Genomic DNA, 17,778 nt, shown 5'->3' with positions numbered 1-17,778 from the left:
GATGAACAGAGAGACTGACAAACAGAGAGACAGACTCACAAAGAGACAGACTGACGAACAGACGTGCAGACAAATGGAGAAACAGACAGACTGACAGAACAAGAGACAGACTGACAAAAGAAGAGACGGACAGATGAACAGAGACTGACAAACAGACAGACAGACTGACAAAGACAGACTGATGAACAGACGTACAGACAGACGGACAGACTAATGAACAGACAGACAGATGGAAAAAAACGAACTCCTTGTGCCAGGAGGAAATTTATGTGCTCTTACTTTATGTACAACTCCGTCCTCTTGGTTTCCAGAAAAAATGACACTGAACAAACACACATCAAACCTCGTGCTTTTATTTGTGACACTAGTTTAGGGAAGGGCCTTTGACCAAAAAGAAAGCGTGTCGTCCGGATCGGCCAGTCAGAGTGACCTCTGTGTGTCTGCGTGATCTTTTCAGCTAGAACATCAGACGCTCTTTTGAGGAGGATTCTGACGAGAATTAGCGATGTGTCCACATACTTTTGGCACTATTATTGGTATTAGTGCATAAACATCCACACGTTCTGGCGTCCGCTTATTTTTCTGTACATATAACATGAAGTGAACGACAGACGGTTACAGCAGAGAGGAAACGGAGAGCCAGCGACAGTAAAAGCACCAAAACAGACGCCGCGAAAATGTGTTTTTCTTCCAGACTCCACGGCAACGGCCAAACAGGAAGTGTGTGTGTGTGCGTGTGCGTGCGTTTGTGTGTGTTACAGGCGCTCAAGGCTAAAGCTGATCAGCCATTATGAGGGAATAACAATGGAGACGTGGAGTTGTGGAAAATGAGCTCATAATAATAAAACACATGATGTTTATGCTGGTGGGTACGAGTGTGTGTGTGTGTGTGTGTGTGTGTGTGTGTGTATGTTACAGTACGAGGGTGCGTTTAGCTCCGCGTCTGTCAGCGCTAACCGCCGCTGTTCCCGTCAGGAGAGGAGAGAACAGGAAATGACATCATTACATAGTCGCTTCACCTCCGGGGGACACGGACTCGGCGGCGGCTCACGCCAGGATTTACAGAGCTGGAGCGTTGGAAGTGATTCATGTCTGTCTGCTCCCGTCAGTTAACCAAAAAAGACAGAAGGGGACAAGAGGACAGACAGACGGATAGACAGATGAATTGACAGACAGACTGACAGACAGACTGACAGAAAAAGAGACAGATGGAGAGACAGACTAACAAACAGACGAAGAGACAGATGGACAAACAGGCAGACACACAGACTGACAAAGTGACAGAGGCACAGACTGACAGACAGACAGACGAATGGACAGACAAACAGGCAGAAAGACAGACAGACAAAGAGACAGATGGAAGACTGACAGAAAAAATACAGACAGATGGACAGGCTAACAGACAAAGAGACAGATGAAAAGAGAGACAGACAGTCAGGCGTACAGACAGACAGGAAAAGAGACAGACAGAGAGACAGACAAAAGGACAGATGGAGAGACAAACGGACAGACAGACTGACAGACAGACAGACAAATAGACAGACGGATGGACAGAAGAATTGACTGATGAACAGACAGACATACGGACAAACAGACGAAGAGACAGAGACAGACGGACAGACAAACTGACTGACAGATAGACTGACGAAAAGAGACAGACAGACGAACTGACTGACATACAGCTGTACAGACAAAGACAGACAGACAAAGAGACAAACAGACAGTGACAGACTGACAGAAAAAAAGACAGATGGACAGACAGAGAGACTGACAGAGAGACAGATATACCGACTGACAGAGACAGACAGACTGACAAACAGAACGCTCTTACTCTATGTTTATCTCCGTCCTCTTGGTTTCCAGAACAAATGACACTGAACAAACACACACATCAAAGCTCGTGCCTTTTATTTGTGACAATAGTTTAGGGAAGGCTCGTGTCGTCCAGCTCGGTCAGTCAGAGCGCAGAGCAGCGTCACGTGGAGCCCGGGCGCAGTACAGTCCACTTGGCATTCGCCCGACCCGTTCCGAAATCTTAGCCATTGGTATCAGGTCAGACGCCCGGCCGGGTCGATAGCACCGCTGAGAACCAGAAAGAAAAACAACCTCACAGAGAACTGAACGAAAAAACAACTTTATTTTTGTAATATTTACAGAACATTTTAATAAAACGTACAAAGTGCGAGATGCATCGGAACTACAGCAAATATCGCAGTGCAAGAGATAACAATCGCGTATTTAAATAAAACGGTAACAGTTACAGTAGTGGAGCTTCGTAGAATTACGACGGGATTTACGGACAGTTTGCGGACCTCACGGCGCCCGGCGTTCGATTTTACGAACAAAGTTCTTTACGAAGGTGCGATAAGAGTGGCGTCGGAATAATTCATCATAAGCTAAAATTGCTCAAAGACGAGTCGTGTACTCTGTTCTGTAGGTTTGAGACATACCTTACTCCCAAAATGTCGTTGACGGACGAGCCGCGATTGAGAAGTGAAACTTTGGCAAATCTATAACAAATTTAGTCATAGCTGATTATACTTCCTCTGCTGGGGACCGCGATCGCACCCGAGGAGGGTGTATTCGCCCCCCGACCCCTTTTTATTCGCCCGTACTTCGGTAGATTTACACGAGGTCGGTCTCGCGCATGGAGAGTCACGCGCCGACCCCCATGTTCCTCCACTTCTGTACAGGCAACTCTGGCTACTAACAAGGGCCCTAATACAGCGTCGAAGACCCCGCCCCCTTTTTTGTAGTCCAGTCTTTTTCCACTTTTTTGACCGTAGCGACGAATCTTCACCCCCCCAGACAGGTGTGAGTGCCCCCGACCCCTTCTTATTCGCCTGTACTTTCACACATGAGGTCGGTCTCGCTCATGGAGAGTCACGCTCCGATCTCCGTGTTCCTCCACATGAACAGTAGGCGCCTCGGGCTACTAACCAGGGTCCTTATACAGCCTCGAAGACCCTGCCCCGGTCTTTTCCCACACAGCAGACTAGCGGTGAGCTAGGGGGCGCCCAGCCGACCGGTAACAGAGCCAACACCACACCCCCCCCTGTACCAGCCCGGTTGGCAATCTGATCGATAAGAAGGTGGGTGCTGGACTACGCCTGGGTCTCTCAGTAAGGCACTTTTATTTTCATGTAAACTAAACTTCAATCCATGTAAACTGGTCACTACATTCCCATAGTCCTGTTCCTATATCTGACCTTGTCATGGCATCAGAGGCAAAATGGCAAAAAGATACGACTCGGACGGTCAAAAATGGCACCCTAAGTCTGTCCTACTACACTCCCGGGAAGAGGGCATGTCTAAACTCCTAGCTCCCTTAAAATGCTCCTACTGAGGGGCCTTAATACTAGGGCCCCTAAGGACCCTGATTTCATCCGAGTAGGGTAGAGATTTGAGGTCGGTCTTGCGCATGGAGAGTCATGCACTGATCTCCACGTTCCTCCACAGGAACAGTAGGCGCATCGGGTAACTAACCAGGGTCCTTATACAGCGCCCGAAGACCCCGCCTACCTTTTTTTAGTCCGGTCTATTCTCACCCAGCAGACTAGTGGCCAATCTGTGCCTGCTAGGGGGCGCCCAGCCGACCGGTAACAGAGCTGAGATTTATTTCAATGCAACTCGATGCAAATAAACAACCGCGACCATCAATAGAATTTGCCGTGACCTGCAGTGTTCAAACTGTTGAATAAGGCCAACCGTCCTCCCAAGCTCATGAGCCAATCGTAAAGCTAAGCTAAGTGGCGCATACGGCTTCCAGGTCCGGCGCAGAGAAACCCTCTGAAGAACTTTGGTCCTTTTTGGTCGAAGGAATCACAAAAACTGTGCAGCCCCACGCCCGTCGGGACGTCCCTCAGGTGGTAAAAGGTTTACAGCAGATATATCACGGGTACCTCAGGTCAGGCTCGCACCCACGCCCAGCGTTTCCGTTTCGGCCCGTAAATATTTCACAGTATTCGCACGGTCAGCGGGTTCATATCGGAGAGACCTCGTCCTGATTAAACAGCTCGGCTACGATACAAACGATACAGAACAAACAGCTGAACGTCCACGTCCATGGACCACGAGGGACCGGGCGCGTTAACGATCGGCGTGTGTGCCGTGTGCAGGACAGTGTGTGCTTACGCGCATTTGGTTTTACACCTTGAGACCTTAAGGTACCCAAAAAAACAGACCCCCTTATGGACACCAATCAAATTTAGGCTGACTGACCAGATTTGGATAAAGTGGCGTCCCAGTTCCCCCCTGTCCTAGCCAATTAGTCTTCCGGCTGGGCACCTTGATTGCATCCGAGTAGGATAGACCGGTGGTCAGGCTCGCGCATGACTCTTCACAGGAACAGTAGGTTCGGGGTCCTTATACAGCATCGAAGACCACGGTCTTTTCCCAGCCAGCAGACTAGTGGCTGATTTTATCTTCTGCACTGCCCACTAGGGGGCACCGACCGGTAACAGAGCTGAGATTCGAATTTAGCGACTTACAGTACGGTGACAGTATACAGTCTAAGCAATTGAGACTTAAGGGCCTTGCTCAAGGGTCCAACAGGGGCAACCTGGCAGTAATGGGGCTTGAATATGCGAGCTTTCGATTACTAGTCCAGTACCTTAACCACTAGGCTACAACTGCCCTGTGTGAGCGGGTAACTGGAACATCCAGCCAACCGAGCGAGTGAACCTGACCATTGTTGATGTTTCAAGCTTCATAGGAGAGGAAACAGCAAGTTCTTGGTCATGACCAACTAAGAATCACAGTCAAGTCTTTGGGTCACATGTTTGAAAAGGTGAAGGTTGTGATCCTAAGAACATCCTAATTTGGTCAAAAGTGCCTCGAATGTGCTCACCAGCACCAGAACTGCAAAGAACCGGGGCAAAAAAAGTCAAAGGCGCCACTCCTGACCGCTCAGGAAGGTCCCGAATGGATTGAATTGATGTTCTTGGTTGCCGTGGGATGAAATGGATCAGCGGACCACTGGGTGCAGATCAAGATACAGCAAAAATATCTCCAGCAGCTCGTGCAGACGTACCACCTCGAAGGGGTTCATATGTAGATGGGTGATGGATATGGCAGCCAAGCGATGGTTTCCTAAAGGTTCAACCCGAGAGCACTCAGAGTTTGTGCCTTTGAAAGCCTTCGGACCACAAGAGGCGTCCCAAAATATTTGGATCCCCTTGTTTTCCATAATGGAATACAGTACAGGTACACGATATTGGCTAAAAGTGTTTGGACACTGGGAGCTTATTAAAGCAGAGTGACCTTGTTTATATTTGGCATTCATATGGCTGGGCTGATGTTGGTCAATAAAGCCTCAGTTGCTTCAGTGGGACTGAGGTCAGGACACTGGAGCTTTGGAGTCTTTATATGGGCACGAAATGAAAGAATTCAATAATTAGAAGGGGTGTCCCAATACTTTTGTCCATATAGTGTGTGTTCACAGCTCAGGATGATGTTTCGAGAAACAAATTAAAGGAAAAGGTCTGTATGAAGGCAGCCTTCATATGTGTCGCAAACCCTGTAAGGTGGAGCACCACTAATCCACAGACCTCGCAAGAACCTCATCAAGGTCGCCCTCCGTCCGTTCAATAAAGCTAAAAACATTTTGGGAAGGAAACCTTCACTCCAAAGTCTTTCATTCCCAAAAAGAGAGTCCCAAGTCACGAATCCTCCTGATTAACCAGGGCGAGGAACCGCTGGGTGTCTCCAAAATATCATCTCAAGCGTCAACTTCTGGACCCTGTTCTGTCTGGACTGTGGAGATCCATGGCCGCGGTGGCGGAGCATCGATTGGCGCCGTCCCAGCTCGGGCTCATCGTACCTTCCGGCTCCGGGGACAGCGTGAGTAACAGGAGGGTCCCGGCGTCCGAGGAGCACGCCGAAGAGCAAAGGTCCTCCGAGGAGAACGTGAGGCTGGCGAGCTTGGCTAACGAGTTGGAGCGCTTGAGGCAGGACGGCACCGTGAGACCCGCCAGGCGCATCCTGGTTTCTATCTCCTGAGCCCGCTGGCGCACCAGGCCCGGTTTGCCTCGGACGCTGCGGATGCTGTCGCTGCTCGAGCTGCGCGTCAGCGTGGAGCCGTGCGGGGACGAGACCGGCGTCAGGAGCCCCGAGCCTTCGAACGCGGGCGGCACCGAGGTCCAAAAGTCAGAGGGCGTGATGCCCAACCCGGAGTGAGGGTTGACAGACGCAGAGGGACGCTCGGGCGTCTCCGCCGAGTCTTGCGCGGCGGTCCCGGGGTGCTCGCGGGGCCGCGCCCGCTCCTGAAACAAACCCGAAAGTTTCTCCAGCCGCTCAGTCCGCCGCCGGACCAAACCGGACCTTTTTAGCTGCTCTAACGTCTCCTGCTGCTGCTGCGACCCTGGAATCAAACCTCCGTCTCTAGGAGCGCCCGGAGACCTCTGCCCCGCCCGCTCTCGGCTTGTTTCTTCACCCTTCACAATTCTGTCCTTTATATGCTGAAGGTCCAGTTTTAGCAGCTGGCTCTCAGGCTTGTCCGGCGCCTTGATGCACTGACCGCAGGTACAATGTGGCCCGCAGGACCCGAGCCGACCGGACGCAGACGCCTCAGACGAGGTACCAGCCACGTTACAGAGAGACAAGGGTGCAAGTTCTTGTCCGCTGGAGGAGACAGAGCAAGACTTGGGAGTTTGGAGAGAGCAGGGCGGTGATTTGGGTTTATTCGTCTGCTTCTTGAGGACGGCGTCCTAAACGAAAACAACAGAAGAGAAAGTCAGAACCCAGAAGCCCAATCAGAATCAAACAAAACCTGAAACAAACCAGTCCAGTCAGAGATAAAGCAAAACAAGTCGAGTTAGAAAACAAACAAAACAAATTCAGTGAGAAAAAAATCTTAGAGTTCAAAGAGACAGAGACAGCAAAAACATCAAACAAACCAAACCAAGTCTAAGCAAAACACACAAGTTCAAACATCCACAAACCTAAGAAGTGCATCCACTCAGACAACAAACAAACAAGTCTAAACAAAACAAAACAAACAAGTTCAAACAAAACAAAACAAACAAGCTCACACTTCAACAAACTGCAGAAGTTTGTCCACTCACACAACAAAACAAACAAGTCTAAACAAAACAAAACAAACAAGTGTGTCCACTCAGGCCACAAACAAACAAGTCTAAACAAAACAAAACAAACAAGTGTGTCCACTCAGGCCACAAACAAAACATCTAAACAAAACAAATCAAAGAAGTGTGTCTCTTCAGACAACAACTAAACAAACAAGACTAAACAAAACAAATCGATGAAGTGTGTCCGAACAAATAAGTCAAAACTAAACAAACAAGTTCAAACATCAACAAACTGAAGAAGTGTGTCTACGCAGACTACAACTAAACAAACAAATCTAAACAAAACAAACCAGTTCAAAGTTCACTAACTAAAGAAGTGCGTCCACTCGGACATCAAACAAAACAGCTCAAAATAAACAGGCAGGCGTTGCAAATCAAGAAAATAAAGGAAAGAATTGGGACACAGCCGGCGGTTGTACTCACAGTGATGCTGCTCTGTGCTCGGAGGTGGTTGTTGTTATTAGAGTTTTCATTGCACAGGTGATTCATGGTTCCTCCTCCTCCTCTCCTCGCCCCGTTTGCCAGTGCCTGCATCTCCTCCTGCTCCTTCTTTGCCTCCTCCTCGTCCTCCTCCTCCACCGTGTTGAACTCCAGACGCAGACGTAGCTCCTCCACCGACTCCGGCCCCCTGGTGCACGTCTGAGCCGCCGTGCCCTCTCCGGCGGGCGCGGTGAAACCAGGCGCCCCGGACGCCCCGTCGTCCAGAAGGGCGTCGCGCTCCACGTCCTCGATCTCAATGAAGACGCGGTCCACGTCGAGCAGCGGCGGCGGGGGGTGAACCGGCGTGGACGGCTCGCTGTCCAGCGCCGAGTCCGACAGTCGCCGGAAGTAGTAGTTGTGGCTTTGGGGGTCAGAGGGGTCGAGTTCCAATCCGAGAGGGGAGGAGTGGGTGGTGGAATCACAGCAAGAGTCGGCGTTGCAGCTCGGCGCTCGCTGGCAGTCAGGGTGGTCGCATTCGGAGTCTGGGCGCCAGAGACGATTGTGGCGCTGTTTACTGTAAACATATTGATTCAGTCATTACTGATTCTAATACTACTTGATTCAGTCATTACTGATTCTAATACTACTTGATTCAGTCATTACTGATTCTAATACTACTTGATTCAGTCATTACTGATTCTAATACTACTTGACTCAGTTATTACTGATTCTAATACTACTTGATTCAGTCATTACTGATTCTAATACTACTTGATTCAGTCATTACTGATTCTAATACTACTTGATTCAGTCATTACTGATTCTAATACTACTTGATTCAGTCATTACTGATTCTAATACTACTTGATTCAGTCATTACTGATTCTAATACTACTTGACTCAGTTATTACTGATTCTAATACTACTTGACTCAGTTATTACTGATTCAAATTCTACTTGATTCAGTCATTACTGATTCTAGTACTACTTGACTCAGTTATTACTGATTCTAATACTACTTGACTCAGTTATTACTGATTCAAATTCTACTTGATTCAGTCATTACTGATTCTAGTACTACTTGACTCAGTTATTACTGATTCTAATACTACTTGACTCAGTTATTACTGATTCAAATTCTACTTGATTCAGTCATTACTGATTCTAATACTACTTGATTCAGTCATTACTGATTCTAATACTACTTGATTCAGTCATTACTGATTCTAATACTACTTGACTCTACTGGTTTTGGATGCTGGTCAAACCCCCTCACCTAGCGTCCAGAATGCCCTCGTATTCGGCCAGCTGTCTCATGAAGCTGTCGTTGGGCCGCGTGATGCTGCGTTTCTGTTTGACGAAGTTGAGCGCCTTGTCCAGGGACCAGTCGTACTCCTTCATGGCGTAGGCGATGACCGTGGACGCCGAGCGGCTCACGCCCATCTTACAGTGGACCAGACATTTAGACTGGTTCTTCCTGTGGGTACAAACAAATGTCAGCTTATTCAGTCATTACTGATTCAAATTCTACCTGATTCAGTCATTACTGATTCGAATTCTACTTGACTCAGTCATTACTGATTCCAATTCTACTTGACTCAGTCATTACTGATTCAAATTCTACCTGATTCAGTCATTACTGATTCTAATTCTACTTGATTCAGTTATTACTGATTCTAATTCTACCTGATTCAGTCATTACTGATTCAAATTCTACCTGATTCAGTCATTACTGATTCGAATTCTACTTGACTCAGTCATTACTGATTCCAATTCTACTTGACTCAGTCATTACTGATTCAAATTCTACCTGATTCAGTCATTACTGATTCTAATTCTACTTGATTCAGTTATTACTGATTCTAATTCTACCTGATTCAGTCATTACTGATTCGAATTCTACCTGATTCAGTCATTACTGATTCTAATTCTACCTGATTCAGTCATTACTGATTCTAATTCTATATGACTCAGTCATTACTGATTCAAATTCTACCTGATTCAGTTAATACTGATTCTAATTCTACTTGATTCTATCATTACTGATTCAAATTCTATTTGATTCACATATTATTAACTTGAAATCTACTTGATTCAGTTATTACTGATTTAAATTCTACTTGATTCAATTATTAGTGATTCTAATTCTATTTGATTCACGTATTACTAACTTAAATTCTACTTGATTCAGTCATTAACTGATTCTTATTCTACTTGATTCAGTTGTTACTGATTCGAATTCTACTGGATTCAATCTTTACTTATTTGAAATCTAATTGATTCAGTTATTACTGATTCCGATTCTTCTTAACTCTAATGCTACTTGACTCAGTTGTTAATGATTCTCTTATACCAATCCAAAATAAGACAGTGAAGAAAATCAGTATGAAATAAAGACAGTCGCTGAGACGCTCTCATACTTGGCTTTAACGATGAAGTTGTACGTCTCGTTCCAGTACGCCAGCAGGTCTGTGGCCTCCTCGTCATACACGCGCACGTTGTGGTAGCAAAACGTCCCCGGGAAGAAGTTGTCGATCTCGCGTGTGACATTTAGGATGTAGCCCACTCTGTAAACAAAACATTAGAATATAGATCACCTGACACATTTAAAACATGTTAAACAATTAGACAGAAAAACACACTATACTCAAGAGTATTTATCCACCAAATTCAACTTCTGCTGGCTAAGCAAGGCACCAGTATGAGTGGTGGACGGTTTGTGCAAGGCATAGCGTGACTCTCTGAAGAAGAGCCGCAGACCATCTCACACACACACACACACACCCATCCTCAACAAGTGTGCAGACTCAAAGTCCCAAACTAATAATGCTGGACAGGTCCGTAGATCTAAATCAAACTCACCCGCTCTCCTGTAGCTCCTCTAGGTTGGAAGCGTTCCATTCAGAACCCTGAAACCAAAAATAAACCCTTTTTAAGAGGATCTAGTCAGATAAATATAACATTGATATTATTTTCTTTCAGCTTACAGAAAATGACATCAAAAGGGCTAAGCTCCCCTCATTTTTTACTCTAGCAATAGCACTGAGTACATTCCTCCACTGACCAGGTAGAGATGGTCGAATATGAGCGTAGCTTTATCCATCTGACCCAGGATCAGCAGCATCTCGTTATCTATGAACTCCTTGTACTCCTTCAGGTTGCAGTTCATGTGCTGCTCCAGCTCGTTACGGATCTGACCGAGAGGAACAAACACACTGGGTTCAACGGCATCTTCACCCTCCCTGTATAAACAGAGCTGGAATTCTCCCTGTATAAACAGAGCTGGAATTTGTTATGTATTTTTATCGCCATTTACAATTTACACCTCAGCTTCAGACCATGGACAGATGACCTCACATTCGTCTGTCTTAAAGATTCTCTGATAAAGACTGCAGTTCTTTCTTCACGTCCTGATTCAGTAACGCACCCCCACCCCATGATTTCATTCACCTCTTTGGACGTTACATTCTCCAGGTCTCGCAGCATCATGATGCTCCTGAGTTTGGCTTTGATGAGGCATTCGGTTCGCTCCCTCTCCGTCGGTCTAAACAAAAAAGAAAAATTGAATACTGGCTATGTTTTGACACGCCTAATCACATGCTTATGTAGCTGCATACTGATTCAGGAGGGACCCTCTGTAGACTATGCAACAATGACCGGCAGTCAGAACTTACTTGTCCCCGAACATGGCAGGGGAGTCGGCACGTAGGGTCTCCAGGTCTTGCATGGCGTTCCACTCGTTGATGCAGCTTTGATCCGAGGAGATGCAGCTCTCGTAGTACCCCGTCCAGGTGAGCGCCATCCCACCGGGGAAGTAGTTGTACCGCCTCGACACCTCGCACGCCTTGTGCAGGACCTGCAGCGCTGACCTGTAAGAGTTAAGAGTTAGCAATATTAAAGCAGATATTATTACATTGTTATTATAAAATATAACATTTTAGCTTAATTAGCACAGAAATCCATACATAATAAAGTGTAAAAATATACACTAAGCTTGTCTGTCTCACTGCAGAAATTCCTACACCTACACGAGTCCACCGATAGGTGGCAGCACAGTGCCTGAGTTTACCGAATGACAACAAATCCAGTCACAACCCCACACATTAGCATCTTAGCAACAATCTTTACACAACCTGTGTTTTAAATCCTTATTACCGCACCCTGACCCACCTAGATCCCTGAACAATGCTTTAAACAATGCACATTAAACAGAATAAAAGCTTTATTCAATGTCTGAGGTAAACATGAAACCCGAGCGCCTTTAAATAACAATGCTGCTCTATGTATAGATATCAGCTTTCAAAAACCATGACACACGTATGTTACGTAGAGAAATAAAAGACAATAACGAACGATGATTACAATTTTCAGTCAGATAGTCCAATAGTTGGTGCGCCACAGTTTTACACATATTTTTTAGCTATATAGCACCTGCCAAGCAAGAATGTGGACACGTTCTAGCCGTACATATCGCTAACAGGTGTATAAAATCACTTCTATAATACAGTTTAAAGTATGTGCTTCCAACTTTAAGCCAACAAATCGTCTAATTCCCTTTGGTGTTCCACTGTGGATGACGTGTAGTGTAGAGGAACTCCAGTGTCCAGGAACGCTGGTTGAAATTGGAATGTTGATTGTCAGCCTTCTCATCACAACATCAGTGTACGCACTACATATGCCTACTTATTTGGATTGAATTTGGTCACAGTTCCAAGATGCCAAATACCATTAATGTAAAAGATCTTTAATAGGCACAAAAAAAGACAATATAGAGTTCACAATAGAGGAACTGGGATGGTCTGGAGAGATTCTATATTAAGAAAGGCTCTCAAATTCATTGTTTAGTAGTGAATAGAGGGGCGCCAAGATTATTATAATACCTAATATATTAAACAAAAAAAATTTTCTATTAAAGGTTCATTTCAACACTGACATTTGTTTTGTGTTAATAATTTGGGTGATAACTGTACATATTCGGATGTATGCGAGTCGATTCTCTTACCACATGGCCTGAACCGAGACGGGTTTGAAGATGTGCGTGCGGCCAGCGGTGTTCACGCTGAAACCCCTGCAAACAGGAACGAAAACACATTAATATTAATAAAACAATACTGAAACATTTCTAATTACTGATAATCATTGATTTTTTTTAAGTATTACAAATATTTAGTAACATAGAAATACAGAAAAGATTACATACCCGTCTCCATCCAAATGGATCTTCGTATCACTCCACAAGGGCAGCACCATCCCTATAGAGCAGCTTCTACAGCATAGAGACCGCCAACGATAAACCATCAAGTTACATTCATTCATCCTCAGTACCAGCCACCAAAAATCTCCCACAAACTGTTCATGTTTGTTGGAATTCAGCCTCATATTCAGCATCATGTACGTTAGGTGTGTTTACCTGTCTTTGTTGCTGAAGTCCATCCCTAGCAGAATGTTCTCCTCCGTATCCTGCCGCCCACTAGTGTAGACCACCACCATGTATCTGACCCGGTCCGACCAAGCGCTCTCCAAACTCACCGCCTGCCACCCGAAAATACACAACCGGTAAAGATGATCACCAGATACCTCCCAGGTCTGGCTTTTGACTTCTAGAGTTCACATCAACAGCGATGGTTGGACAACACGCTGACTGACCAAGGAGGGCTGCAGAGGTGATTGAACCAGCAACCTTCTGATTACTAGTCCAGTACCTTGACCACTAAGCTACAATGTCACTTTGGAATTCCGCATTTTACCGCACATTGGAAGCTGGGGTCTGCCTGCAGGATCAGCCATTGTACTGGAGCAGAAAGAGCTGAGGGCCTTGCTCAGGGGCCCAAGAGTGGCTGCATAGCAGAGCCTGGATTTGAACCGACAATTCTCCGATTGATAGCCCTACCGTTTAAAGCTCTACCCATTAGGCCACCACTGTAATAATTCAATATGATACGTCGAGTGCATTTGAAACTGCTCCCCAGTTCCCCCAGTGGGAAGCACTCCAGCACATCCTCATCCACTGATGACCACAGTGGGGTCATTGTGGGGTCACTGTTTGTAAGAGTGTTGCACCCCCGTACGCACTCACCAGTTTAATCCGATCCTCCGAGCGTAGAATGTTGATCATCACCTGGAGGTGCTGAGGTAAATCTCCTGAAAATGAAAACAAAAACTACAGTCAAAACAAAGCCTCAAAGCTTCAACCTCAATGACCTCAACGACCTCCCACCTCCGTTAATAACCCAGCACCGCCCGCCGCCACGGCATACCGCTCACGTTAAATCAACAACAACGCCACAGGACTGCAGCTATTAAAAAAACACACGCAGGATTTATAGGAGGGAGTTCCAGGAACACATGATTCAAACCTCGACGAGTGAGGACCTAAATATGGACACAAATTCCCACGGACACCCTCCAACCTCTGGTTCCAGCCTCAAAAAAGGTGCCAGTTCAATAGTAATGTTCAATGGTTTTGGAAGGGATCTCCGCCAAGATTATGGTGAGGTGTCCACATACTTTTGGCCAGGAATACAAAGCACCTGCTCAACCTGACGTCGGGCTCATAAACATCTGTTTCCAACCTCGTGACCCTAAACAACCCCGCTTTCGGCCCTCCCGACACCCTCCAGTCGTTCCTCCACCCATGAGGTTCAAATTAGCAGCGAGTCCGACCTCAGACCTGCAAACAAATGACACGCTCCCCGCCCGACACCCAAACCGTCCAAGTTCCTTCAAACAATGGTCCGGTTTTGCTCGTTTGTACTCGTGGCATCCACGGACGGGTCTGACACACGTCTGGAGCCGGCGCCTGGGATGAGCTCGTGAATCTAACCACCGTCTGCATTAATAAGGGACTCAGGCTCTGATCAGATGTTGTTTTACACCCTGTCTGTGCGCACGTTTTTCTCCTAACCGGCGAGATCCATCGTCGTCCAACCACGCAGCACAAGCTCATGCTTAGGTGTCCACATACTTTTGGCACAGATCTTGCTCGGTACGACATGTCTAGGCAGCTTTCTCAGGCCGCATGCCTGTCTCACTCCGGCTCATTGACAAAAAGAAAGTGTGTATCGTTGGTGTATCTGACTCCTGACTAACTGCCGATGTGTCCAAAAACAACACGGGAAACGAAACCCAGACGTCCCAGCGCAGCGTTCCTGACCGGCTGCAACAAGAGCACAGATAAGATCAGATGATGTAAGCGGCATGAGAAGGGACAGAAAAAATGCAACAAATGGCACGATGAGCCGCCCGAACAGTAAAGGATGCTTGTTTAGCCAGATTCTGATATTTGGGTTCTGTGTGCTTGATCACAAAAACAATCAATCATCGTTATCAGAATCTGGACAGAACGACCTTCGCATAATCTCACCTGCCAGATACTTTTATTCAAAATGACTTACAAAAGCTCAGCCTTAAAGGTTTCATATCTTTTCGATTTATAAAAATAAGGACTTTGCGCCTTTACTTCTATCAGAGTCTAGTTTATGTCCTCTACAGAACCTAAAGTCTTTATAATGGACTTTGTAGCTTAGACACTTTTGAAGGTCAAGATCATGTTTTTATTATTATTATTATTATTATTATTATTATTATTATTATTATTATTGTTATTATTACTATTATTATTATTATTATTGTTATTATTACTATTATTATTATTATTATTATTGTTATTATTACTATTATTATTATTATTATTACTATTATTATTATTATTATTGTTATTATTACTATTATTATTATTATTATTGTTATTATAATTGTTATTATTATTATTATTACTATTACTATTATTATTATTACTATTATTATTATTTTATTATTATAATTATTATTACTATTATTATTATTTTATTATTATTATTATTACTATTATTTTATTATTATTATCATTATTATTACTATTATTATTATTATTATTAGTATATTTACTATTTTATTACATAATTATTATTACTATTGAGGCTATTATTAATAATTTTGTTATTAATATTATTGTTATTATTACTATTATTATATTTGCCATTTTTATTACATTATTATTATTATGTTACCATTATTATTATTATATTCTTATTACTATATTCTTTTTCTTATTATTATTATTATTATTATGGTGCTCAGGTGGCACAGCAATAAATTACACTGACCCAGTACTGCTGGAATCCAGGGTTCGAATCTTTAGCTGTGCTGTCAACCAATCCAATGTCTACATACAGACATGACTGACATGTCTGAGGGAGGGAGTTTGGCCAAGGTGGTTTGGCATCCTGTCTGTGGTGTGTTACCTTTATGCTGCACTTAACCTCTAATCTGGCTAATCCCCACAAACACACACACACATGAAAACACGTGGCACTGACTGTGCTCATCACACCAACACGGCCTGTGTCTGTGGGAATTTGTGCCCACCCAGACTCTGCAGACTGTAATCTAGCCTGTGTGTGTGTGTGTCTGTGTGTGTGTGTGTGTGTGTGAGAACTCACCTGCATGTTTGTGATGGGGGTGAGTTTTCTGACCCTGTGTGCTGCTGCCCTGCTGCAGGAACAGTGCCGCCCCCTTCACCATGAAAAAACTTTCACTCAGACTGAAACACAGAGACACAAAGAACATTAAAACATCAAGTGTTTAGAGCTCGAGTACGTCTGCTGGGCTGAGATGTTTGGCCACGATGACCGAAGGTAAGATGTTGCAACCCAACAACATCAGCTTCTTCCTGGAACACCTGTACAGGTGGTCCAGGAAGATTCTGGAAACTTTCTAGGCACTTCTGGAATATCCAGAGGTCACATTTTTGGTCAAGAACGTCCCGAGGAACCCAGGTCACACCAGAGCAGAAGACAGGAGCGTCTTTGTGCGAATGACTAAACCCTTCTCCGCTCTCGTCTCGTTTTTGTCTCTCGCGCCCACACTCTCGCTTGCGCCGTGTACGAGCGTGTCGGCGGATTACAGCGGCTTTTGTTTCCCTCCTCGGTTCCTTTGTTCTTTCTCTTTTGTTCTTCACATCTGTCCCACCAGCTTGTCATGCCGGGCGTGTGATCGCTGTCTGACAGAGCGGGACTGACGAACGTGACAAAAATCTCTGGACGCTCGACATCCTACAGAATTTTGGGTGCGTCTTTCGCTGTTTATGCTAAGAAAAAGTCGTTGGTGTTGGGCGAGAAGGCTTTGCTCATGGTCAGCGTTCTGATTCATCCCACAAATAAACAAGAGGGTTGAGGTCAGGGCTCGGCGCAGGCCGCTAGACTTCCTCCACACATCTGGTCTCCGATTCATCAAGAGTACAAGCGTCTCCTCTGAAGTAGCTTGTTGAAGCCATAATGCCTGTGTTGAAGCCATAATGTAGTGGTCGCTGCCTGTGCTGACCCCAGACTGTGATTTCTGCCTGTGTTGAACCCAGATTGTGATCTCTGCCTGTGTTGAACCCAGATTGTGATCTCTGCCTGTGTTGAACCCAGATTGTGATCTGCGCCTGTGTTGAACCCAGATTGTGATCTCTGCCTGTGTTGAACCCAGATTGTGATCTGCGCCTGTGTTGAACCCAGATTGTGATCTCTGCCTGTGTTGAACCCAGATTGTGATCTCTGCCTGTGTTGAACCCAGATTGTGATCTCTGCCTGTGTTAAACCCAGATTGTGATCTCCGCCTGTGTTGAACACAGATTGTGATCTTCGCCTGTGTTGAACCCAGATTGTGATCTGCGCCTGTGTTGAACCCAGATTGTGATCTGTCTGTGTTGAACCCAGATTGTGATCTGCGCCTGTGTTGAACCCAGATTGTGATCTCTGCCTGTGTTGAACCCAGATTGTGATCTGCGCCTGCGTTGAACCCAGATTGTGATCTCTGCCTGTGTTGAACCCAGATTGTGATCTCTGCCTGTGTTAAACCCAGATTGTGATCTTCGCCTGTGTTGAACCCAGATTGTGATCTTCGCCTGTGTTGAACCCAGATTGTGATCGTCGCCTGTGTTGAACCCAGATTGTGATCTCTGCCTGTGTTGAACCCAGATTGTGATCTGCGCCTGCGTTGAACCCAGATTGTGATCTCTGCCTGTGTTGAACCCAGATTGTGATCTCTGCCTGTGTTAAACCCAGATTGTGATCTTCGCCTGTGTTGAACCCAGATTGTGATCTTCGCCTGTGTTGAACCCAGATTGTGATCTTCGCCTGTGTTGAACCCAGATTGTGATCGTCGCCTGTGTTGAACCCAGATTGTGATCTTCGTCTGTGTTGAACGCAAATTGTGATTAATTGTGAAGAATAATACGTCCTGGTAC

At 45.4% G+C, this 17,778-nt stretch overlaps 1 protein-coding gene across 1 annotated transcript in view; it reads right to left on the bottom strand.

Moving 5' to 3' along the window:
• Nucleotides 1-1,999: 1,999 nt before the first annotated feature.
• Nucleotides 2,000-17,778, bottom strand: part of ssh1a (slingshot protein phosphatase 1a) — a 28,214-nt gene continuing 12,435 nt past the window's right edge. Inside the window, exons 3-16 of the mRNA XM_063017491.1 lie at nt 15,989-16,089; nt 13,585-13,649; nt 12,919-13,040; nt 12,709-12,774; nt 12,511-12,576; nt 11,183-11,377; nt 10,959-11,052; nt 10,573-10,701; nt 10,371-10,417; nt 9,929-10,075; nt 8,785-8,985; nt 7,512-8,082; nt 4,222-6,707; nt 2,000-2,082 (exon numbers count right to left, since the gene is read on the bottom strand). Coding sequence (XP_062873561.1) covers nt 5,727-6,707; nt 7,512-8,082; nt 8,785-8,985; nt 9,929-10,075; nt 10,371-10,417; nt 10,573-10,701; nt 10,959-11,052; nt 11,183-11,377; nt 12,511-12,576; nt 12,709-12,774; nt 12,919-13,040; nt 13,585-13,649; nt 15,989-16,089 — 2,785 coding nt within the window. The 3' untranslated portion in view covers nt 2,000-2,082; nt 4,222-5,726. The remainder of the gene's footprint in view (nt 2,083-4,221; nt 6,708-7,511; nt 8,083-8,784; nt 8,986-9,928; nt 10,076-10,370; nt 10,418-10,572; nt 10,702-10,958; nt 11,053-11,182; nt 11,378-12,510; nt 12,577-12,708; nt 12,775-12,918; nt 13,041-13,584; nt 13,650-15,988; nt 16,090-17,778) is intronic.

Source organism: Trichomycterus rosablanca, chromosome 21 (assembly GCF_030014385.1).
Source record: "Trichomycterus rosablanca isolate fTriRos1 chromosome 21, fTriRos1.hap1, whole genome shotgun sequence".
Classification (NCBI taxonomy): Eukaryota; Metazoa; Chordata; class Actinopteri; order Siluriformes; family Trichomycteridae; genus Trichomycterus; species Trichomycterus rosablanca.
Note: the sequence above shows the minus strand (reverse complement) of the source record. Positions and strands in the feature narration are given on the sequence as shown.